At 39.9% G+C, this 23,477-nt stretch overlaps 5 protein-coding genes across 15 annotated transcripts; 1 reads left to right on the forward strand and 4 right to left on the reverse strand.

The window, feature by feature from the left end:
* Positions 1-2,423: 2,423 nt before the first annotated feature.
* On the reverse strand, positions 2,424-12,501 carry LOC143359629 (synaptic vesicle glycoprotein 2B). Of its 9 annotated transcripts, none has more exons than XM_076797752.1 (12): positions 10,257-10,454; positions 9,381-9,577; positions 8,631-8,913; positions 5,997-6,144; positions 5,739-5,919; positions 5,338-5,659; positions 5,099-5,257; positions 4,948-5,036; positions 4,710-4,874; positions 4,515-4,634; positions 4,046-4,429; positions 2,424-3,535 (listed from the first exon to the last, which is right to left on the reverse strand). In XM_076797752.1, exons 3-12 carry the CDS (start codon positions 8,895-8,897, stop codon positions 3,355-3,357), a joined length of 2,016 nt encoding a protein of 671 aa, XP_076653867.1. In that variant the 5' UTR covers positions 8,898-8,913; positions 9,381-9,577; positions 10,257-10,454; the 3' UTR covers positions 2,424-3,354. The 9 variants fall into 9 exon arrangements, with proteins under 9 accessions (XP_076653867.1, XP_076653850.1, XP_076653815.1 ...); XM_076797735.1 differs by having other exon boundaries at positions 9,857-10,454; XM_076797700.1 differs by having other exon boundaries at positions 9,381-9,761; positions 9,842-10,454.
* Positions 11,415-17,387, forward strand: Orc4 (origin recognition complex subunit 4). 2 transcript variants are annotated; one of them, XM_076797810.1, is made up of 7 exons: positions 11,415-11,433; positions 15,051-15,144; positions 15,395-15,622; positions 15,697-16,023; positions 16,092-16,589; positions 16,662-16,814; positions 16,881-17,387. In XM_076797810.1, exons 3-7 carry the CDS (start codon positions 15,407-15,409, stop codon positions 17,040-17,042), a joined length of 1,356 nt encoding a protein of 451 aa, XP_076653925.1. In that variant the 5' UTR covers positions 11,415-11,433; positions 15,051-15,144; positions 15,395-15,406; the 3' UTR covers positions 17,043-17,387. The 2 variants fall into 2 exon arrangements, with proteins under 2 accessions (XP_076653925.1, XP_076653919.1); XM_076797804.1 differs by lacking the exons at positions 11,415-11,433; positions 15,051-15,144 and adding an exon at positions 15,237-15,261.
* Positions 13,491-15,063, reverse strand: Mdlc (RING finger protein mdlc). Its single transcript, XM_076797823.1, has 6 exons — positions 14,869-15,063; positions 14,650-14,723; positions 14,308-14,514; positions 14,032-14,248; positions 13,765-13,957; positions 13,491-13,706 (listed from the first exon to the last, which is right to left on the reverse strand). The coding sequence occupies exons 1-6, from the start codon at positions 14,978-14,980 to the stop codon at positions 13,520-13,522; spliced, it is 990 nt and encodes a 329-aa protein (XP_076653938.1). The 5' UTR covers positions 14,981-15,063; the 3' UTR covers positions 13,491-13,519.
* A 144-nt stretch (positions 17,388-17,531) lies between the features above and the next one.
* Positions 17,532-20,331, reverse strand: Amt (Ammonium transporter). 2 transcript variants are annotated; one of them, XM_076797794.1, is made up of 11 exons: positions 20,122-20,331; positions 19,773-20,058; positions 19,560-19,717; positions 19,382-19,493; positions 19,115-19,320; positions 18,902-19,033; positions 18,734-18,829; positions 18,585-18,673; positions 18,403-18,492; positions 18,231-18,318; positions 17,532-18,161 (listed from the first exon to the last, which is right to left on the reverse strand). In XM_076797794.1, the coding sequence occupies exons 1-11, from the start codon at positions 20,273-20,275 to the stop codon at positions 18,001-18,003; spliced, it is 1,572 nt and encodes a 523-aa protein (XP_076653909.1). In that variant the 5' UTR covers positions 20,276-20,331; the 3' UTR covers positions 17,532-18,000. The 2 variants fall into 2 exon arrangements, with proteins under 2 accessions (XP_076653909.1, XP_076653901.1); XM_076797786.1 differs by having other exon boundaries at positions 18,734-19,033.
* A 138-nt stretch (positions 20,332-20,469) lies between these two features.
* Positions 20,470-22,938, reverse strand: Atg8a (GABA type A receptor-associated protein autophagy-related 8a). The gene is made up of 3 exons (XM_076797847.1): positions 22,458-22,938; positions 21,496-21,693; positions 20,470-21,227 (listed from the first exon to the last, which is right to left on the reverse strand). The coding sequence occupies exons 1-3, from the start codon at positions 22,545-22,547 to the stop codon at positions 21,162-21,164; spliced, it is 354 nt and encodes a 117-aa protein (XP_076653962.1). The 5' UTR covers positions 22,548-22,938; the 3' UTR covers positions 20,470-21,161.
* Between the last annotated feature and the right edge of the window lie 539 nt (positions 22,939-23,477).

Below are 23,477 nucleotides of genomic sequence, written 5' to 3' on the forward strand. Positions count from 1 at the left end.
CAACCGATCGTTGTTTTCAGTCTGTGTAGGATGCACTGCTTAAAATAATTACTAAACCCAATTATTCAATGATGCAGTGACAGTAGCTTGAGCTATACAATCAATTGTAGATAAAATAATAAAAACAATATTGCACTGAACGACATTTCATGCACTTTCACGAGTATTTATCGGTTCATTAAAACGAAATTTCTTAACAGCTGCAATCATGATGTTTGATCAGCTGATAATCAATCAGTGCACAATCAAATTATCCATTGTTAATCGCTTTACTGAGCTTTACTCGCTAGAAGAAACTTCTAAAACGTACTCCTTAAGGACAATACCTTAACAGCCTTTTTGCGCGCGCGCACCGCACACACACACGCACACGCACACTGCTATTTTATCAATTTCGGACTTCATCTTCTTTACGATTGCTGATACATACTTCTAAATATGTCTAGTCAAATAGTCTAATTAAAGCCTACGAATCTAGAGTGCTCGCTCATAAGTGATATGTTGAGTAAAGTGTATTACCTACGGGCAACAATCAATTTAATGCTGTAGCAACAATTTATAATGTGGAACTGCTTGTGCTGGCGATTCTCGTTTAAGTTAAAAAAAAAAAAGACAATAATCTTCATTAACACATTGACTGCCAGTCCAGTACCTTTAACGTTTCTCATAAAACGTGGGTATTATCTCTCCTTGAAACAAAAACTGTACAATTTTTGTATCAGCGACAGACTACGGATATTTATGCAAAATAAAAACGTCCCTAAGCAATCGCAAGAAACAGGAGTCGAATAGGAATTCATTTCTTCTTCGACCAATTGAAGTTTTTACTGCTTCATATTTCACACGCTCATTTTTGTTATAAATGCATAAAATCCGCCGTCCAATCATCAATATTTGACATGGCGGTCGAAGTATTAATAACATGTCCCTTCCACTATCTAATAGAACTATCGTTAGACGGAAGATTCGCCGTGATTGTACTCAAATTCAGAATCTATAGGTGGTCCCAATTTCAAGTAAGGCTTAAATTAATGTTCCGCTTTTAAAACGCGTTATTCTGCTTTGCGCTACAGAAGAAAAACCTTTCGATTAAAATAGTGTAGACACAGGTACGTTTAACAAAATTGTATAAGTTATATATTTACTTGTGTGCACACTTGAGAGGAATTTTCATATTTCTATCACTAATTGCCACGCCAGCACAGGCTCGTTTCACTGTCGAGTTCGTGAATACAGCTTATAGAAGTAGGAACGAGCAGCGTTTTCTAGTTCCTGAAGCGACCAACGTTGTTAATCAATGAATTGCTGAAAAAAAACAAGAAGAATAGAATTACCCTATACGAAAAATTGTGCGGTCAACGGAGCACTTTCGACTCGTTTCTACTTCTTTCAAAATGACAATCGATCCGCAACATTTTTATCCTTGATAAATTAGATGCCAACAATTTGATATGAAAAAATTCACTAACCATGACGGGACGTTAATTTTCGCATCGGATTTAAGTTTGCCAACAACAGTTTGTTGTTGTTGTTGTTGTTCCTTTATTTTTTTTCTTCTCTTTTAATATCTTGCTAATAAACTCGCTTATATACTTAGTTAATATATCTTGAGTTTCAGTAAGAATGAGATACCTCGATAATCGCTTCGTAAAAGTTACTTTACGTTCTTATTGCCTAGGAGTAGTTGTCCATTCTGAGGAACCAGTATTTTTGTTTAACTTTGGCTCGTCGTCCCGAGACGACATTAAAATTCTAGCAAAATTGTTTTTTTTTTCCATAAATGTAACAGCGACTGTAGCCAGTAATAGCCGCCGCCATCTTGTAGAAAATAATATTCTACATACATTGTTTGCAAGTATCAGAAAGTTTAACGTGTTCTTCTTGCTCTTCATTTATTTTATTTTTTTCTTTCTGTTTTGTCAAGTTCGTCACGAATAATAAAAAGCTTAAAGACGATTAAAAGTTGACTAGAGGCAATAATCTCTTGGATTTATGCTAAAACTGAAGCGCAAGCTTCTATCTCATTTTCTTTTTAGTCTTTGGCTAAGAATTTAGGATTTTTGTACAGCAACTCTTTCATCTTTATGCGGATAATGCCTCTCTTCGTTAGCTGGACCTAATTTCTAAAATTCCTGCAAGCTATTTGAATCGATAAAAAGCAACAAATTATTGAATATTTCCGTTACTTCTCCCGCGGTAAGAAAAACAATTCGCCGTCGTAGTACGGGTGTCTTCGTCTATTCTCTTAGAATATATCTCATGATCGGTTCGAATAGTAAAAGCGTATGCAGCGATTGCAAATATAAAAATTTCTATGATGCTGTCCTTGACAAATTTTCTCGAACGAACCGCTCGAAACGCAACGATTCTGGAATCATGCACAGCTTTTCTAGTCTAACAACGAACGGAAAAAACATCTATACGTTTGTTTGTTTTTTTTACGCATAACATTCTGCAACTCGTCCATTTCGGATATCGAAAAATGACGTTTTCTTGTTGTATATCGGTCCTCCAATCCATTATGCCTCGACGTATCATTGTAGACGATGATTTGTTCAGCCTCTTAACATATCCGGTTACAATTGACACGTTTCACGGCTATCGCCCTATTAAAATAGTTTTATAAACATCTATGCACCGTTCACGACCCCCGAGGAGGCCGCGCAGACTGCATTAGACTTCGAAGTTGACTTTGAAGATGGAGCAAAATCTTGGAGTACAAGTTTTACGTCGAATTTCGGTAATGCGTTCCTCTTCTTCCCTATGTTATTTTGTTTTCCGCTATGACATTGACCTTCGTTGACGCTTAAAACACTTGTATGAAAATTCTCGTAGAACGTCCTTAGCTTTTTTCCCTAGCGTACGAGACGATTACTCTTCGGTGTCTGTGCGCTTTGGATTCGCCCCCACCCCCCTCTCCACGCAGACCGCGATTCATCTGTTTGCTAGTTTTAGGATATGTCACTTTATATGAAATCACACTTCCAAGTTGAAGAGAAAAGGGGAAAATAAAAAAGAGAAGAAAAAAGTGAATCTGTCGATTTTTGTCAGGTGGTTACTGCAAATCGACGAATTTGCACTTGTGTCCGGAACACTTCACTTACGGTTTCTTTTCGTTCAGACGATTCTAGGTAGGAATCGATTATTCCCGAGGTGTTCAAGACGCGCGATCTTGACCGAATTTTTCTTGTCGTGAGAGTGTAATCATGTAAAAACATCAGCGCAGCTCGTAAACGATTCATTAAAATATAGATTAAAAACGTCTTTTCCATTTTGTTTTCACACAGCGTACCTTTGTGTTCGTTCTTCTTCCTGTTTCGTTCTTTCTTTCGTTCACTTACTCGTTTAAGATCCTTATAAGAAAACTGTATGAGTGTGAGGCAATTTGAACGTTGTGAGACTAGCTATTAACAAGGGCAATGCAGTCAACAGTGCGGGCGCGATTAAGGGTGCGCCGACTAAAGTTTTGTAAGTTGCGGTTCCGATCAAACCAGATAATCTTATAACAGCCGCTATCAAACCGAAACCAGTACACCTGTGAACATCAATCAACTTTACCATTATGTTTTACATTGATTCGAAAGGTCAATCAATTTTATTTATTATTATCCCCCTCTCCCATCAATCCTCGTCCAGCCGAATCCGGATCACTGCACAGTAGGCTGGAAATCCGTTTGTTTTTGTAGCCAAAATTATTTTAGCCTTATTTCGAGGTTTAAAATTATAGTATAATAGGTCGTTGGTGACCCCCATTTGTTGAAAAGTGGATAATGGTCAACTTTTGTTGGAAACATGTTTTTCCAGATCATCGGAAATGTTTGAAACATCGTGTTAACAGTGCTAAGTGGTCTGGAAAGTGAAATTTTTCTTCAAAATATGAAACTAGAAATTCGATTTTAGCCACAAAAAAAAGCAGGTTTCTAGCCCACTGTGCACTGGTGACTCGAGTTGATGCAAGACTTATATATTTTCATTGGCCTACTGCATCGCAGTTTCCGGTCAGCTGTTCGAGGATTAATAGGGTAGAACTTGTGAAATCACTTGCCTCAAATGTGTAGGGAAGCTCTCGACTGTGACCAACGTAAGTGACGTCCATGCGATAGCAAAAACGGCTATGAAACCACCTTCGAAACCAAGGACTGCATAATTGTTCGTACCCACTAGAATTAGACATAGGGCAGCTACTGAAGAAAAAAATAGCGAGATGCCAATCATTTTTGGCCGCTCAAGTACAGTAAGTGCTAGTCCCGCCAGAGCAGCTGCAGGCACGAAGGCCAATTGAGCAACGAGATGACCATTGAGTGCTTCCTCTATATAAATATTGTAATCCAAATCGAGAGTCGGGCAAGGTCCGCTTAAACTTAATTCCGTATTATTTCTTAATGTACAGTTCGTAAAAACTTGCGCGGACAGGTCAGTATCCACAAATCTATAAAAAGAAAAAGAAACAGATCCCGTATATCCTATCTATCTCACAAATTGTTATGCATTTTGTATTGTGACTATGTACGTACTTCGAGAATGTAATTTCGCTGTGCGTAAAGTGAGTTTTGCTGGATTTTATACTACTAAATTCTACAGCCTGGAAAGTACAATAGTCAAAATCTACATGGCTAAATACCATCTTAGTAAATCTGAAATAAAATGTATATATGTGTATATAAACCGATACAGGACAATCGTTAATAATTTTCCTCTCGTTTACTTACTTGCAATTAAAAAAGGTCGAATTTCTGTATTGACGATTCTCTATGGAACCAGTGAACGTCTCGTTTCTAAAGTCTTTTCTATTAATCAGTTCCGTATGATTTTTATATTCTGTTGCACGTATAAGTTTGAGGTACTCGGGACACCATACCATAAGGCCGTACAGCCTGAGAAGGAAACGAGTTTTGTTGATTAATCTAGACAGAACTGTGTGCAATACTCTTTACTAAAATTACGTACCCAAATGACACGGTTGACCAAATAATTATAAGCACTATCGACACGCGTAAATGCGGTGATACAAATAGTTCCAGAAAAGAATTCCAAAACTGGAAATTCAACGGGCATTGAGTATTAATTTTTCAATGAAAATCATATGGTAAACTCTTACCATTTCAATAGAATAAATTATATCAGCCATTACGCTAGTGTGGTTAGTAGGAGATGGAGGTGCCAAACCACGAGGCCTTTTAGTTGGAAGCTCCAATTCAGACAGCTGATATTGTGCACCTGTTGCACCCTTTCGTGCATTGTTTCTCTTATATATTTTCTACAGAGATTTTAATGCATACAGAGTATTTTAGTACAAAGTTTAACAAACGTCCCGAACAGAAATATAAATAAAAATACCTGGTAAACCATCATTGCTTCCACATCTCTGCCTGCCTCTACCAAATACCTTGGACTTTCTGGTATAAAAATAAGTCCGACAGTAGAGCATAATGCAGGTAACCAACAAAGTAGAAGGAAACGATGCCAAGCACTGAAGTGTTCTTTATTCTCAAGAACTACCATTTCTCCGGTTGTGGGAACTACTACCCCTGCTAACAGAGCAGCATATACGCCTCCTAGTGCTCCTGCTGCCACAAGTAAACCTACCCAACGACCTCTGCTTAGTCTTGGACAGCATTCCGCAAGATATGTGATCGCCAATGGTAAGGATCCTCCTACTCTGTGATGGAATAAAATTGTTTATTATTTTGCTTTACATGCAACTATGCTACGTGCAAGTAGAAAAAGGAAAATCTTACCCTATCGCAGAACAAAATCTAGCCATCATAAATGTGCCGTAAGTTGGCATAAAAGTAGCAACACCACTAAACAAAGCATGTACAGACATTGCGGATAACAATGATCTACGCCTTCCAATTCTATCCCCTAGACCACCCCAGAATAATCCGCCTAATGCTAGACCCATCAGCGTAATATTGCCTATAACATAACAGTATGGAAACAACTTTCGTCAAAGCTAACACAAGACAAAAATGTTTGTACTGTGATCAACTAACTAAGCCATCCTTTCTCATTGTCCTCGATGCATAATTCGACCTCTGCGCTCGGTAAAATATATGGTACAACAAAATATTCAACAGTGTCCGCTGCAAGGCTCAAGCCAGTGAACAGAGCAGCCAATATTTGAAAGTAACCAACACCAGCCTGAAACACAAAGATTAACAAACGTTGTACTGATTACACGGTTAATACATGATTTTAAATGAAAGACTGATTTCCGAGATGACGTTTAATCTTATCCATGCTAACATCTGTGGGAAACTCTCCCAAATCAGTCAGATAAAAAATTATGATATCTACGGTCAATAGAACTACGGGTGTAACCTCAAATAAAATTATAACAAGTACAAGTATTTACAGGAAAATCATTCAGGTATCCCGGTATTTCCCGCGATTGATATTTCGGTTTCGCGATCGATTTATCCAAGACCTCGTCCATGCTGGAACACTAGGAAGCTAATGCGGTGGCAGTGAGATAAATGATTAAAATCCTACACAAAACAACTTATCTAAAAAGGACGCCATTTAACATAGGTTATGTTTTTGTTGTAAAATTCTGGGAGGTGCAAGATTTTACAATTTCGATACGTCGCAGTGGCCACAGTAGCCAATGTAAATACAGATTTCGAAGTTGTATAACCTCATTGGTCGCGGGGCTGTCTTTCCGATAGATCATCGATCGATTTGCAATTATTCGATATATTTCGATAATCGCAATTGATGGTACAGAAAATTCAAAATTTAGTGTGGACAAAGACCGCGGAACACGATTGCTGTCAGACAAAGTGCTCCTCGAATTTCAAGACTGTTAATTGGGTTTAATTCGGTCAAGGTAATTAAAATGTACTCTCGTCCGTAGTGTTCAAGCTTCAGAAACGCGGGATATAATAGTAGGCAGTTGTATCAACGAAAATACTCAAAAAATCCGATATTAACCCCATTCTCTCGGGAGTGGATCATTAGAATTTCATTAGTCTCAATAATCAAAATTAGTGACTAAGTCGTAACAGAAAATTTTTCCAACAAAAGTGCACTGATAACAAATGAAAAGTGGGACTTGAACTACTTTACATCTTTACAGGTGTAAAAGAAGATTGAAAAATGTAATGCTTTCATAAATAAAATAGGATGCATTTAGTAAACGGTACCATGTGTTTTCTTTAATATAATTTTATATAATTCCTGTCCTCTGTAAAAGAATAATGTTTTTCAACATTTAATTTATCCAGGCACTTTCATGGGATTGTTAGTATCAATGTGCTTTTCTTTGAAACTTTTCTTTGTTTAATTGTAGATAGTATAATCTCGCGACCGATTCACGAACCGCCCGGTGTATCATTTAAATTAAAAATATAATGTTTGCTGCGCCCCCACCGGCGCACAGTAGGCCAAAAACGCCAAAACGTGGCCAAAATAGGAAGGAGTAATTCAATTTAGTTCAAAATTGATACTCATAGGTTTCTCGGGTCGCTGATTATAAATCTGATGTCAAAATTACAAAAAACAAAATGGCGGATTCAATATGGCGGATGCGTAACCAAAAAAATGATTGGACTTTCTTAAAAATTGGTATTCCCATATTTTTCGGGCCGGCGCATATGAGTCTGACGTCAAAACTGCAAAAAACAAAATGGCGGATGCGTAACCAAAAAATTATTGGACTTTCTTGAAAATTAGTATTCCCATATTTTTCGGACCGACGAATATGAATCTGATGTCAAAATTATAAAAAAAAAAAAACAAAATGACGGATTCAATATTGCGGATGCGTAAAAAAATGATTGGACTTTCTTGAAAATTAGTATTCCCATATTTTTCGGGCCGGCGAATATGAATCTGATGTCAAAATTACAAAAAACAAAAATAAAATTTATTTTAAACAATACAAAAATTATTATTAAAAAAGAAATTGTTGTATCAGAAAACTCTATAAGTGGAACCATACAATGCTTATTTAACAAATTTTATTATAACATCTAAATTTCTCGAGAAAACATGCTTCTAACTAGTACCATGACTACCTCTGCGTCACAAAAATGGATCGCATTACGAAAGGGGCGGTTTTGGCCAGCTACTTTTTCAAAATAATGTTAAATAATAGTGTCCACTACAAGACTCGACAAGAATCTCCTTGGAATATTGTGGAATATACAACTTTTAGTATACATTTGTAAAATCTGTGCACTAAGTTTTATCGTTCACTTCATACATTCCAAACATTAATTAATATAAATCCAATGTTATTATTATGTATAGTATTTACTTCCAGGAACAGCATCCATCATACACGCACAAAAAAAATTCAATTTCCGTAAAATTGTAAGCTTGACACCTTTTTTTTCACAACGTAGTTCACTGCACGAAAACTGCGAGACGACTGTATGGGATATTTATACTCCCACTATTTAGCAAGAGCCATACCCCTAACGTGAAATTCATTTTTTGCATTTTGGCCACGTTTTGGCGCTTTTGGTCCACTGTGCGGCGGCCATCTTGTCAAAATTCAAACGCCATTCGATATCGAGAAATGTTACTGCATGATTTTAAGTACAGTCAACAGTTGACAGTCAATGGGATAAAAGGAAATGCGTTGAGGGTGGGTAGAGTAATGAGAAAATCGAAGAACGGACCTGTTTGATAGCGTCTTCGTGAAATTGTGCCAAAAGCGTCGCGTCGGCGGTGGAGTCGATGAGATCGTGCTCGGCGGAATCGGCGGAAGCCGCGTTCACACCTGCGGTGCTCGTGTTTGTCGGTTGTGTCGTCATTTCCTCGGTGTATAATCCTCCTCTAATTGTGACAGTGCGTTCTCCAGTTCCGGATGCTGTGCCACCGCCGGAAGATGCGGGACCACCCCCGCTGCCAACGAGCCACTGGCTTTCCTCCTCCGACGAGGGCATCACTGCCACAAACCATCTGCAACATCATCCAAATCCACCTGAATCCATCTCCCTAGCCCACCAGGTAACCAAAACACGTCTTCCCCGTCAACCCTTTACATCTCAACGACACTTTCATGGCAATACTTTTACCTAAATCCCACTACGAATCGCATTTAACCCTTCACACTTGGACACTACCCTACCATAATCTGAAGCAATGTTACATTACTAATGCTTTGTATTTAATAAAGTGGAACGAGTAAATGCACTCAACTTGAATAATTTCATATTCTCTACATTTTTAAAAATTTGATTATTTATTCATGCTTATTGTTAGACTATATCTTATTTAAACGCCTCTATATACAGATAGCAGTAGAAGGTAGTTCGGGTTGTAAAGGGTTAAAGGTATTTTATTTTTGCAGAAGTCCGTAGGTCCATTCATGCAAGAAAAAGATGAGAATTAAATGTAGTGGAGTACATAAACGGCTTACTTATTACCTTCAAAGTGAGATTAATGAAAGAGGCGTAAAGAAACGTCCGTGTTTCCCAGTATTACACACGGTCGGTTAACTTTGATCATTAGTACGGTCGGAGAGCGCCGAGAGATTCTCAAGTAAAGTTCGTTAAGAGCGAGGAGGACCGTGGAATCGACGAGTGGACAGCGCAACGAGAGACGCTACGCCGGAAGCAATTAACTGTCGAAAAATAAAATGAATTCGAAAGAAAACATCGGCACCGATATCGCATCCGGTCGATTACCTTCGATCATTAGAACGGAACGTCGAGAGACTCTCAAGTGAAGTTCTTTAAGCGGACCGTAGTACCAGCTAGCTTGTAGCATAATGAAAAAAACCGCTGCTAAAGACGCGATCGACCAAGCTGGAAGAGGTTTTTAAAATGAATTTTAAAAGAACTGCGCGCCAGTATTTAATGCACCCTTTGGCCTTACACGAACTAACCGGAAGTTAACGAACCAATTTAAAAAATACGCCGTCCATAGTGCCATCTTGCGTCAACGGCGGACGTCATCGCGGGTTACACCGGGAGACGCGCATTTTTTTGTAGTCACTTGTTATTGGTTATAACTTATAAAACGTGTCACATCCGATGTACAGGACTCGTAAACACACGGACACGTACACCACAAACAAACGGTCGCTCGCGTAGGCGCGCGCGCGCGCACGTTTACGTGCACCAGCAAACTAATTTATCGATTCGCGTTTACACACACACGCCACGAGCCACGAACGCCCACGAGCACGCGTTCACAGGACCCGATTCTTTATTTAAATATACACAACCACACGTGACGAACTTGCGTCGATGTCGTCGGTGGCATTGTTAACTATAACAAGAGGCTACGTTTCCGCGAACCTTTGTTGCCCGTCCCGACATTTTCGCTCGGCGTCGGTTCCGCCACCCCTATCCGTCGGAAGAATATACCACCACCCACGTGTCAACTTTTCACGCCCGTTAATTATCCAAATGAACGTTAACGAAAATTAGCTGAGACCGAGCTGCGGGCACCAGCTGCGTGCCCCGTCGACGCGAGTCTGCTTATTTTTAGTTAATACCGGGGAATTGCGACAGCTAATATATTCATTATGCGTACATGTAGAAACAGACGCAGTTGAAAATGATTCTCGCCACTCCTGGCAGAATGGTTCACGTTCCGAGCGTTACCACAGTCATTTGAACTTTACTCGTCGAAGTTATCTGTATATATGCACAATTTGCAATTGAATGAGAGACGATGAATTAATTCCCACGACCAGACGGCGTAAATACTCTACCAAAGAAAATAATTACCTATGTCACCGTAGGAAAATCGAGTAATGGAAAATTAACGATTACGAGATACCCGAGAAAGATAAATATTTGCGTATTGCAACCAAGAAGCTTCTCAAAGCGGACGAAAAAGGAAGCGCATTTCAGCGGCGGCTCTGCTAGATTTTCCACGGAATCTCTGTCGAGATTATGATCAATATTAGCGTTCGAATGGTCTGCAGATCGTAATAGCAGCTCGTAAATTATATCCGACGTGCTCCGGGTCGGTTGCAGATCCGACGGAGGGACATAAAGCCGCACGTGGTCGCGCTGCGACGCGTTTAAAGTGCACTCGACGGGCCTGCTGCCGCGTGATGACGCATAACAGACAATTTTTCGACAACGGCACGTTCCCCCCGGTCCCTGACACCCGTCGAGCACGCAGAGGGCCGCGCGGTCAAAACATCCGCGACAATCGTGCGCAACGGCGCGATCCACGGCTCTGCACGGTGTAACGATAACTGTATTTAATCGGTGATTATCGCTAATTAGGAGACAGCGGTGCCTCCCGGCGCGCATTGTCGGTCGTATCTGGATTTCAATGGGCGACGGCCGGGTGTCGCTTTTAAAATAACCCGATGTGCAACTCGCACTTGTGACCGGACCAAATAACAGCAGAAAATGTATATTCGTCTAGCGACCGGGCCAGAAAATATTCTCCTTTCCACACGAACACACGATGTACTCGTGCGCCGAATAATCCGGCGCACGGAGATGTCAGAAGGTTATCGAACAAACAGATTAACACGTTCGACGAGCCGCCCGTTTAGCAACGCAAAAATGTTTGATCCGCGAATACAATTAGTACGATCACGGTCGGACGGTGATCGCACCGCTTACCTGGTTGATAAAAGGTTCTCGTGAAACGCGACACCTTCTGATTGTCTCTTCTCTGGGTATTTTCCTCGTCACGAATCGTATTGTAGAGGACGTGTCGTTGGCGACGATCGAATAGCACCTCGTCCGGAATGCGTTGATCATCAATGCTTATCGATTACGCGCGTTGAAATCAAGCTGCCGTGCCGCGACGGGAAACCGATTGCACCTTGTTATCGCGGTAGCACGGTGTCCCTGGAGGAACCGTAACCGCTACCGGAGGTCCACCCGGAGGACACTTATCCGACATTATTATCTCATTGTCTGCGGGGGAATCGTTGTCGAACAGTGAGTTCCTTCGCGAGCGAAAAAGAGAAAAATATACCAGCAGCCGTCTGTCGGTATTCCGGGCGAGCAGTAATTCGATTAAGTCGTTCCCTGTCGACCCCAGGCTATTCCTCCCTCCGTGGGAAAAAAAGTGAGCTCGAACCGGCGGCAGGCCACCCCTTTCACAGTCCCGATTCCGACGCACTGGTTAATCGGTTATCCAGGATGGCTGGGAATCAACACTTTCACGGCTGGTATTCAGGGGATCACGTTGCACCAAGAGCGGGGCTGTCTCTTGGAAATCGATGCAGGGAAGCCGCTGATACGAGGGCCCTCGAATTTCCAGCCGCACACGGAACAAGCGACACCTCCTCTCTTTCCCTCTCTCTTCCTTTCTCTCTCTCTCTCTCTCTCTCTCTCTCTCTCTTGCACTCTCGTCACCGCGCCTCAAGAAGAGTCCTCAGTGTTTCTTTTTCACTCGTGGTCGGCTCGGACCGCGACGGAACGGCACTGCAACGTTCGTGGCACGGTTTCTCGCATTCTATGGATGCCCGTGAAAAGCGAGCCGCCAGCCAACATTTTCATAGTGCGAGGCAAACAACACTGCGCGTGTATCGATTCAGGGAACAACTACGAGCCGTTAGAATCACCTTCGTCCGATACAGGCCGGCCCAGACCACCCGGCCACCCCTGGTCGATGGTGGGGAGCGGCTTCATGAAAACCCTGAAAAATAACAAATCTGTCCTATACTTTTAATAGCCAGAACCTCCATCCAAACTATTAAGTCTCACATAAACGACTACGTTAACTTTTTACATCTCTTAAAAAACACCCTCTCGCCAATATTTGAAATATATAGATATCCAAACTACGATATTCTTTGTCTCAAAGAAAAATTGATTAATGGATAAAAAAGAGTCGTTCGAAACATCCACGATCAAGGGTACTATCATTTTACCCATCTTCGTCGTGTTAGGGGATGACCCAATAGGACTCGAGTTCGTCAAATGTCACAGTGTATTTCTTCCGGTGCTTTCGGTTCTGAAGAAGAAAGAGGTTTTTTGTTGAAAATCTTATTTTTCGAAATTTCCTCCAGCGGCCTTGAAGCGACCAACAGAGATACAAATCACCCTGTACAATAAGCGCCGGCGTGTTCCTTCCCCCTTCGGATTCGGTGACGACGTCGACTCGACGAGTGTTTGCGGGACGGCTCATAGATCAGACCTTCCAAATCTAGACCTTTTGCTGGGGAGGGTTGTCGACCCGTTCCCGCCGTTCCGTTTCCCTCTTCATTTTTGCCCGGGAGTTATTATTAACGCATTTATGAACCGATTCGAGGGTACCGCATTCAGCATTTTGGCGAACCGTTTCGAGAAAGAGGAATTCCAAGCCGTGCTTGAAACTTAAGGGTGTGCATCGATTTCTGGATGAGCAGGGTTGTGCAATAGCTTCTGTTCGGTTTTTTTTTGCGAGTGTTTCCGATTAGTGAGTTGAAGATACATAATAATATTTGACTCGTCGCGATAAGAGCCTGCTGTGAACGTTGCTGCGCACTCTTAGGTTCACAATGAACTGTAATATAGTCTCAAGGGAGTAATGTAGGATTTTGTTTCATAGGATTGTAGTCAGAAAACAAGTTCTTTGTCGAAAAAAAAAAATATCTAGTTTATTCATCGTCGGAGGATTCATTGTCATCTTCCTCTTCTTCTCTACCTCTCTCTTCTAATTTCGTTCGTGCAATTAACTCTTTAGCTGGATTAAATACGCCATTAGTCTGCACGTTGCAGATGTAACATCTGGTACTCTTTTTGTATTGATCTAACGCACATTTCTCGCAGAAATAATGTTTACATCTGGAAAGGAAGTTTACTTGATATATCTTAAGTTGTTAACTGAGACGGTTGTACGTACTTTGTAACAATAGGGTCAGTGAAGCTGTTTCTACAAATAAAACATTTGAATGGGAGATTCTCGTCGTCGCTATGAATTTCATATTTTTTGTCATCCTCGTCACCACTGTTGTTGTACTCTCCTGTAGCTGCTTCTCTTTCTAATTGCCAGCCTAACTTGTAATCTGAACGATCGTGGAGAAATTTACAGCTGTCTGAAAAGTGAAATGAATACATAGAATTCGGTTGATCTATATAATATTGCTAGCTTTTTTTTTTAATCTCTCACCTCCAAACCCACAAAAACCGGTTTCTTTATAGTCTTTGCAAATATCTGGCTGGTAGTCCCATCTAACAGTTGCCCTTAGATTAGCCGGTGCCCTAATCGGACCTTTACGTACCATTCCGCTGGAAGCATTTCCTGCAGCCGTGTCTTTTTTCTTATAATATTGCGCATAATTATTCAATCCTCTATAAATTTTATCATCCTCCTTTCCCTCGAGTTCCTAAAAACATTATATTAGGCCGGAGCTCTTTAGTTTCCAAAATTTACGTTAACAGATACCTCGTTTATCTTTTGAGCCTTTTCAAATAGAGCTTGAGCATCCTTATCCTTCTCAGTTTCTGTTTCTAAAATTGCTGTTGCTCCTTGATCGCTCGGCCCAGCTGGCATGGGAGTCCGTTTACTTTTATAAGAAACTGTGATGCTCTCCTCGTCGCTTGTGTCATCTTCAATAGCATTCTGCTGATCTTTCACCTTTTTTGTGTTAGTCTGTAAAAAACAAGAAAACTCTATTTCCAAAAAATTCTCATTTTACTAACGGTTGAACAGTTGTTTTTTTCTTTTCATGTGACTGAAACCATATTGTTTGTCAATGTCAACGAACGTAATCTTTTTATTACTCACGCTTTGTTTCATGGGATTCTTGTCACCGTGTTTTCTCTCTTTTTTAACCACAGTGGTTTCATCGTCGCTGCTCTCTGATCGAAATACAAACACAAAATATGTGTGAAAATTTATAAACAAATCATATAACCTATACGAGATGCTAATCGAATTTATCTAATGAAATTACAGTCTATTCAAGCGAGAACGAAACAGTGGAGATTTCACGAACGTAATTACCGTCTTCATCGTTTGCTCCTTTGCGTTTTCGGGCCGCACTACTTCGAATCTTCCTTCTTTTGAATAAAAACGTACAATTTTTCTTGTCCGTTTTGGATTCTGCGTCTTCCATATTTGTTTTGTAAACAACCTGACCCCAACACTTTTCCACCCGAAGATTTGATAATTCTCAATTATTTTAGAATTTCTGGGAACATAAGCTTTGATCTCCTGCCTGCTCAACTAATACCGAAACTAATTAAGTGGATTAAATCTTCGAGCAAGAACTTTTTCAAGGTATCGCATACAGATTCTTTTATTATTTGCAGGTTATGTTTGGCTAATCAGGGACGCTACACACTCGTCAAGTTGTAGTTTAATGTGTCTGTGCAAAATCGTTAAACTATGAAACGTGTAAGCTTCTCGAATAGTTATTTTATGAATGAGCAATGACTTCATTTACAAAGAAAATATTAAATCAGCCAACCATATGTTAAAACAGTTTATAATACACACAAAAAAGAAGTTTTAATTTTCTCCTTTTTAGGAGGATAGCAACATGAACAAGAAAAAGAGTATGGCTATTGACTTTCAAGATAACATGATACTGTTAACAAGAAAGTATTTGAAACGCAAAATTATGTGTCCTGAAACAAAGTTCAGGCATCATGTGAAAGAGCGCATGCATGTTCTGGAGTTATTGAAGCGAACAGTTGACATGGGAGAAAGTAATTCTGCCTTGTTAATTGGTCCTAGAGGTAGTGGAAAAACCACAGTATGTTTCATTTCACTTGAAGTCTCTTATTAAATATTTCTATCATTCATCCTTATGAATATTTATTGTTGCAGTTGATTAACAGTGTTTTGAAAGAGCTATCATCCATAAAGAGCTTCAAAGAGAATGCTCTGATAGTAAATCTTCATGGTCTTGTTCATACTGATGATCGTTTAGCGCTGAAAGATGCCACCCGTCAAATGCAATTAGAAAACGTGGTAGGAGACAAGGTGTTCGGTACATTTGCCGAGAACCTGGCTTTTCTGCTTGAATGTTTAAAGTCTGGAGATAAAAAGCGTTCAAAACCAGTTATTTTTATCTTGGATGAATTTGATTTATTCTGTGAACACCATAATCAGACTTTGTTGTATAATCTGTTTGATATTGCTCAATCTGCTCAAGTAAGTGTGAACACAAATAGTTCGCCGTAAGTTTTAATCTCTATTTAAATAAACACTCTCTTCTTTAGGCTCCAATATGTGTGATAGGAATGACTTGTAGATTGGATGTAATAGAGCTTTTAGAAAAAAGAGTTAAATCAAGATTCTCCCATCGTCAGATATTTTTGTTCCCTGGTGACACATCATCTGCTGAACAGCCAACATCTCCATTTGACGATCGTTTAGAACTCTTCCAGCATCTTCTTAGTCTTCCTGATGACGAAAATGTAAATAGGATAGAGCAGCAATACGATGATTGCACAATAGATCCACAATTTGGTTCCATGTGGAATGATTACATAAAAAGCTTAGTCAGTAACGCAACTATGGTGAACTTGTTGAAAAGAATGTATCAGATGGATGTGAGTGAGAGGAGCTTCAGAAATTTTCTGGCTGTGGCTGTGTCCACACTGTCAGAGAAGCATCAGAGATTGGAAGTAAATGATTTTGTGGAAGCCAGTAAAATATTCACCCAGGACGATAAGGTTTTAATGCTCGAGGGATTGTCTGTTATCGAAATATGTTTAGTAAGTATATTTGTTACTTCTGCCCATGGTACAGAACCAAGTGAACGGACTCTAATTGTACCATTATTTTAGATAATAGCGATGAAACATGAGACAGAGATTTACGAAGGAGAACCATTAAATTTCGAAGCGGTGTATAATCGTTATAATAAATTTGCCAATCAGCATTCGTCTATACAAAGTGTACAAAGGCCTGTTATCATGAAGGCTTTCGAACACATTAAGGTAAGGACTAGCTAAAAACAACGTCCTTATTGTAGTGTTCGAGAAATAAAATTGAAACTTTCACAGAACTTGGAGATACTAATACCAGTAAGCGGCATGAACTCAAAGGTTGAGAAAGAGTATCAGTATTACAAATTCTTGCTAACATCCCAGCAAGTCATGGAAGCTGTGAAAAATTATCCTGGAATACCGACAGAAGTCTCTCAGTGGGCTTTGAGCAGTGTATAATGGTGATAATCTGTGCATGAAATTACAGGCGCCATTTGGAAATCGCGTGCTAGCGATGCTCATCCGTAATTCTAGCATGTAAAGTATTCTACTAGCGGGCATCCGTTATTTTCCATGAATTTCCATGGGGAAATGCATCAGCGCTAGAAAAGTAGCAAAACGTTTGATTCCATATCGAAAATCCATTTTGCTACAAGTATTTATTAGAGAAGGCGGAATTCAGTTTCCTATGCTGTATTTTGTACAAATGTTTTAGTGTGCGTGTTTACTTCGGTAGTATATGCCCTCGCATATACTAAAACTAACTAGTTAAGCCATTGGAGTAATGTCAAATATTTTCTAAAAGTCGCTGTACCAATTACGTAACCTGTTTTTACAGGCAATATCATTGTTTGCATCAGCTATATGCGTCTTATCACGAACTTGTAAATAGTATTGAACTATCGGGAGTATCGAGTAAGGTAGATGAAATTTATTTTGTGATCTATCGGTACTGTCTTTGACGATTTATTCCTGCCAATGACAGCATGACGAAACGTCCAATATTACGTCCGTAATGATTATAAAAGACAAAACTACTATTCACAAGAAATATTTTATTTGAAGCAGATCCTACTTTACAGTAGAGATAACTTTCTCATGTGTGCCATGCTGTTTAGACATTCTCTTACTATGATAGATATATATAGATATAGATATAGATATAGATATAGATATCGTATAACGTGTATTTACTGTGTCTGTGATCTCTGGACAAATTGGCTCCCTTTTTATTCTGGTGTGTGTAATTATCGTATATGTAACTGCATAAGATTTTTAATTATTTATCGAAGAATGTGTGTACAACGTGTACGTGTCCCAGTAATGTGTGAAAGTGTTAGAACGTGTATGCGAATACATTTATACGTTTCTAATAAATTTACATTCGATAAATTGTTAGAAAGCGTTCGAAAAATCATCAATTCATCCAAGCGAAATGCGGTTTATTCTGTTTAGTCAATACTGTATCTGTAATTGTATTAGATTGACGTGTCTTTGACGATTTCTTGCCGACAGGCAACGGTTTTCCTGTTTTCAAACGATTTTTACGATTATATTTCTCCAAGTAGGAATCGTGACCTGTTGCAAATGAATGAGCATAGTTAGTCGACTAGTCTTGTCGAGTCTCTGCTTAACGACGCATCTTACCAGGATTTATTCCTACAGGATGCACCGTACCCAGATCATGCTCTTGAGAATCTGGACGAAGAGCAGACATGGCTCTGCTAACACCTATCTAAAAACGGTAGTATTCAATTGTGTAATGTAGAATGTTTCTCGAGCGTACGATTAAATTCTACTTTGTAATTGAAATGTAGACCTGCATGTGTCGTATTCGGTGTTCCATTAAGTCTGCTCCAAGCAGTTCGTCATGGACACTCATTCTAATGGGTATTATTTTATTGATCACCTAGAAAGAGAAACACCACACCGATTAAGCAATAGATACGATTAAAGATGATGCCACGTTGTACAGATTAAATAATATTTAATAGAATCTACCCATAATAAAGAAAGCGATGTAAAAAAGCTCCACAATGTTAAGCACAGAACAGTTAGGCACTGCACACCTAGCAAACACCAACCTCCTCCTGTAAAACCGAGCGTTTCTTGTAGAACTTAATTGAAAATATGAATCGATTATTACAAACCCTTGAATAAGCCTTTTCTTCCACTGGTAGTGTCAAGAGGATGCGGATTATCTGCAAATAAACCAATAGCAACGATCCCCCAAATTCCACTTGCTCCTGCATGAAACGAATTTGTTAGAATGACAATCAGACGAACATTCAAATAATCAAGATGTATCAAAGTAGAACCATGAGTTGCACTGGCTCCAACAGGATCATCGATGTGCAGTCTATCTATCATGGGCATCATAAAACATGTAATGAAAGCACCGACCATTCCAACAAGTATAGCTTCCCAAGCTCTAAAAAGGAAACAACCACCTAATCGACTAATTATAAAAGTGATATTGTAAGTATGAATTTTTGTCAGTGTGCACATATTGTTAGTGCAGGGAAATTCACCTGTTACTGCAACCAAGGCACCAAGAATTCCATTTATTTGACTGAGAATGTCAATCCCGTTTGGATTAGTTAAACTAAAACCTAATCCGATTAGACCTCCTCCCATACTTGCTAGCATCGTAGACACTGCTGCCTTGGCAGCATATTGCCATCGTTGACCACTGACACCATACGTGCTACCACTGTTGAATGCTAGCCAGCCCCACCTTCGAGAATCAGTATTCGTTAATATAGCAAATAATCTGAAGTCTGTAAATCACTCATTACCAAAGTACAAATAAACCCATGATAGCGTTGACGGGATTCCCGAGTGGTAATGGGTCAATTCCATTATCATATCTGCCCAGTCTTGGTCCCAGCATAATAGCGCATGCAAGTGCTATAACAAAATGGCATTTAAAGCGTCTGACTATAAATTGAGTTCAAAGAACAAAGAGATATCTACCAGAACTACCCCCGACAAGATGAACCACTCCCGAACCAGCAATGTCTACAGAACCCAGGTTCTTTAAGAAACCATGATCACCCCATACCCATCCAGCAGGTATACAATAGACGATTGTGTTCAAGAAAGAGAACAGGCAATATGCTTTGAAATTGCATCTGCAATTACACAGTGTAAGCCATAAAAATTAAACTAGTTTTTGAAACTTATTACCGTTCTGCCATGGCTCCACTGACAATGGTGGTTGAAGTGGTCGCAAAGCTTAATTGAAATAAAAATGCTGCATATTTCGGACCCATGTGATTATCATCAATCGGAGGATCTATCAGAAATTCTCCTAGTCCGATAAAGGAATTGTAATGTTTATTTGACCCGAAACTCGTTGCAAAGCCGAATGCCCAATAAGTTAATCCTCCGAGCACTATGTCTACCACATTCTTCATCATAATGTTGACTTCGTTTTTCAAAGACACACAACCAGACTCTAACATACCAAATCCTGAATAAATAAAAGAAACTTATATTCACAGTCTTAAAATGTGTCATTTAGTGATAACATTACCCGTTTGCATAGTGAAGATTATAAAGGAATTTGTTATGATCCAGTTACTGTCTTCTTGAGTGAGATTGTATGCAGAAATAAGACCCGGATCCTTGATCACAGTACTTGTTATATTTGTTTCGTTGCTATTCACTTCCATGTTAGATGGAAACATTCTTCGACGGAGCAATACTTTTAACTAGGGGATACAGCGTTCTCATAGTCTGAAGAAAACAAGTTAAAAATAGGTGGACCACGAGCAAAACACATTAATTATGGAGAACATGGACTTTCTACCATTCTCTCTACTACTACATCCAAATGATGGTCTAGCGAAAGAAAGGGTAGGACAACTATAGACTCGTAAGATTCGTTTTTTATATTTTTTTATTGGCCCACATTCAGGCGCTACAAAAAATTTTCACCTCACCATAAAATTCAGCAACTTCTTCCATTCCTTTGTGATTGCATAACATTAAATCATGTAAATACAATTAACACTAGCCTAAATAAAAGAAAATGGTATCACATTAAACATCTACATAGAATCACAAATTTTTTATACATTGTTGTTCTTTTTAAGTATTAGTAATTATTCTCAAATAACCATTAATGCACGTGAATAGTACGTTTAGCAACAGTTAGTTAGTTGCTCCTCACGCTGTACAGTATTTTATTCTTTCTAATGATTTTTTTTCAATTTTTTTGTTTCTTTTTTGTGTTTATCAGGCTAGACATGACGCGAGATCATATAGGTCAGCTCTGATTAGTCCTCCTTACGCTCTATTACCCTAAGTTTTTTTAGCCAGCGGCAAGTGATGGAATCAAAAAATAAGACATCGTTATTATCGACAGATCAACAAATCCAATTTATCTTAAGGAAGCAAATTTAGTTCAATGTGTGTGTGTGTGCGGTGCTAATATTTCAAATTTCACTTAAAACAGTTTGACATTATACAATTTTGTTCACACTTCCGAAAGCCTCTAGAAGGACTACATTATCGATAGTAAATTTTTTGTCGTCCGCTCTTTTCTTTTGATGTTGTCTTCTTCGTTATAATTTAGTTCCCATACACGTTCTCATCGCTGTACGCTATGTAGAGGAAGAAATCTTCTTCGTGGTGTTCCTAGGGGAATAATCAATACCAGAATCAGAACAATCCGTGCGTACACATACGATTCAAGCTCAAGGTTATACAGTGATCCCTCTATATATGTCGCCAAGGGCTGTATGATCAACATCGTGGAATTATCGAAGCTCGAGGGGCCTCGGACACCAAGGAGTGTAAACATAACACTGTGTATGTCTCCTGGACGACACACAACATTGGCAAGACCCTTGTTGTTGACATATATCGAGAATTCACTGTATACGCATATACATCGTATAATTACCCCATAGAGATAACCCATGGTGGCACTTGTTGGAGGAATAAGGTTGTTAACGAAGAAGAACAGAGCGTCTTCGGGACGAAGATGAATTCGTTTTCGGATTAAAAAATAAAACTGTCCAACGGTCAAGTCACACGGTACTAAAAACTTTTGTTTATCCAAATCACTCATTTTCGCCTTCGGCGCTTTCTCGACAATTACCTGGGGAAATAAACATGAAAATTTGGTGAATGATCGCTGAAACGAATGGCAAAAGAATATCGACAAGATTATTCAAGGTCCAAGGTTTTTCTCGATCGGGGAAATCCGACGTCTCACGCGTTCCCGCTGGAAAATCTAAATCACACCGAGCGAATATCCGGACGCGAAATTCGTCGACCAGAAACCCTGAAAAACCTTGGCCGAACGTCAAGATCACAAAAGCGGAGGTTCGAGAGTCCGAGATTCGGTTATGTGCGCATTGACACTTATCCAAGTCTCCGAAGTGAGAACAGCTGGTCTACATTTTTCTGGTCGAGCCGTTTCACCATCGAACTCGACACGGAAATTCCTCGTTAGCCGTGAGAATTCGCTAACGGAAAAATATCGGTTCTGCCGTTTGTCAATCGGGAAAATTGCATAGAGCCGTGGGCGTAGCAAGATCAATAGACCCCGAGACCGAGCAATAGGTGAACGCACAAAAGAAATTCGATACGAGCGTGTTCAATTAGGCTGCTGGTACGAAAAGTCCGCATCATCCTTGATCACGAGGGAGAAAAATACGACGTAGAAAGCCGACCTTGGACCATTCCAGAGCGGAAAATTTTCGGGACAGACGATCGAATCGGACAAATTAAATACGATTCTAAACGAAGTCGATTCACGGACGCATCGGGTTTCCCCTCGTCGACGATCGTGTCCGCGTCGTGGTGAACGGATCTTGATCGGTCGACGGGGATTGGTTTTCTGGACGGTCGGTTACTCACGGGAACCCTCTCCGGGTATTTTCGTCGTATTTTTTCACCCTCGGCCTTCCTCTTTTCGAAGGGGTGCCCCTCCTTGTAATGAAACTTCATCGTTGGAGATAACTCGAACAACCGAATAGCACGGCGTTCCGTCTGCGTGGTGAACCCTATGTTGATTTGTATTCCTCTTTTGAACGGATTCAAACGGATTTTGCTGATTTCGAACTGGAATAGACGACGATACGATACTCTTCTACACTTCTGTCACAACAATCACCGTGCGTCAGTTCGTCTGCGCAACGCGATATATCCTTCCGCACTCGTCCTCTTTCTCTCTCTTTCCTTCGCTGCTGCGTCGTTCTCTGCGCCAACGCGAAATAGTCCCTCGATTTTCCACAGGAAAAACTTTCGAAAATCGGTTGCCGAGATCCAACGATATCGCTCGACTATGTATTATCGTTCACGAAACGTGCTTCCCGGCGTTATCGCAATGTCTGCCTCATCTGGGAAGAATGGTTCACAGATGTGTTTCGTTGATAACCCAGTGCCGTATTCACGGCTCTTTTCACCACGTCCTGGCAATCATCTCGTGTATCATTTTAAAAATTCATTTGAACTGTCGATATTTCACGGAGAATTCTGTTTCGAGACTGCATGCTGGAGTACATTATTATTGCAAGAAAGATTGTGAAATATATAACGCGAATAATAGTCGGTTGAATAATTCTTGCCGCTCCGACCGTAAGTCGCACGGTGCACAGCGGCGAGAATTATTCAGGCAGAGCTTGCACGTTCTATCGGACAGTTAACCGTCAGATTTTTTACGTACACAGATTTGAGTCTTTGGTTCGGGTTAGAGATATTAATTACTGTTCAATGAGTCGGTGAAAGAGGCAGATACCGATCGGACCAATTGTATAACAATAACAAGTTCTTGCGTAATATGTCCACAGAGAAGTAAAAGAACCTTAAGGGGATACGGCACTGGCGATGATAAAGAGTGACTTATGTTTTTTATTACTACGCGTCAGGTGACGCATG

The sequence above is a fragment of the Halictus rubicundus genome, chromosome 1 (genome assembly GCF_050948215.1).
Source record: "Halictus rubicundus isolate RS-2024b chromosome 1, iyHalRubi1_principal, whole genome shotgun sequence".
Lineage (NCBI taxonomy): Eukaryota > Metazoa > Arthropoda > Insecta > Hymenoptera > Halictidae > Halictus > Halictus rubicundus.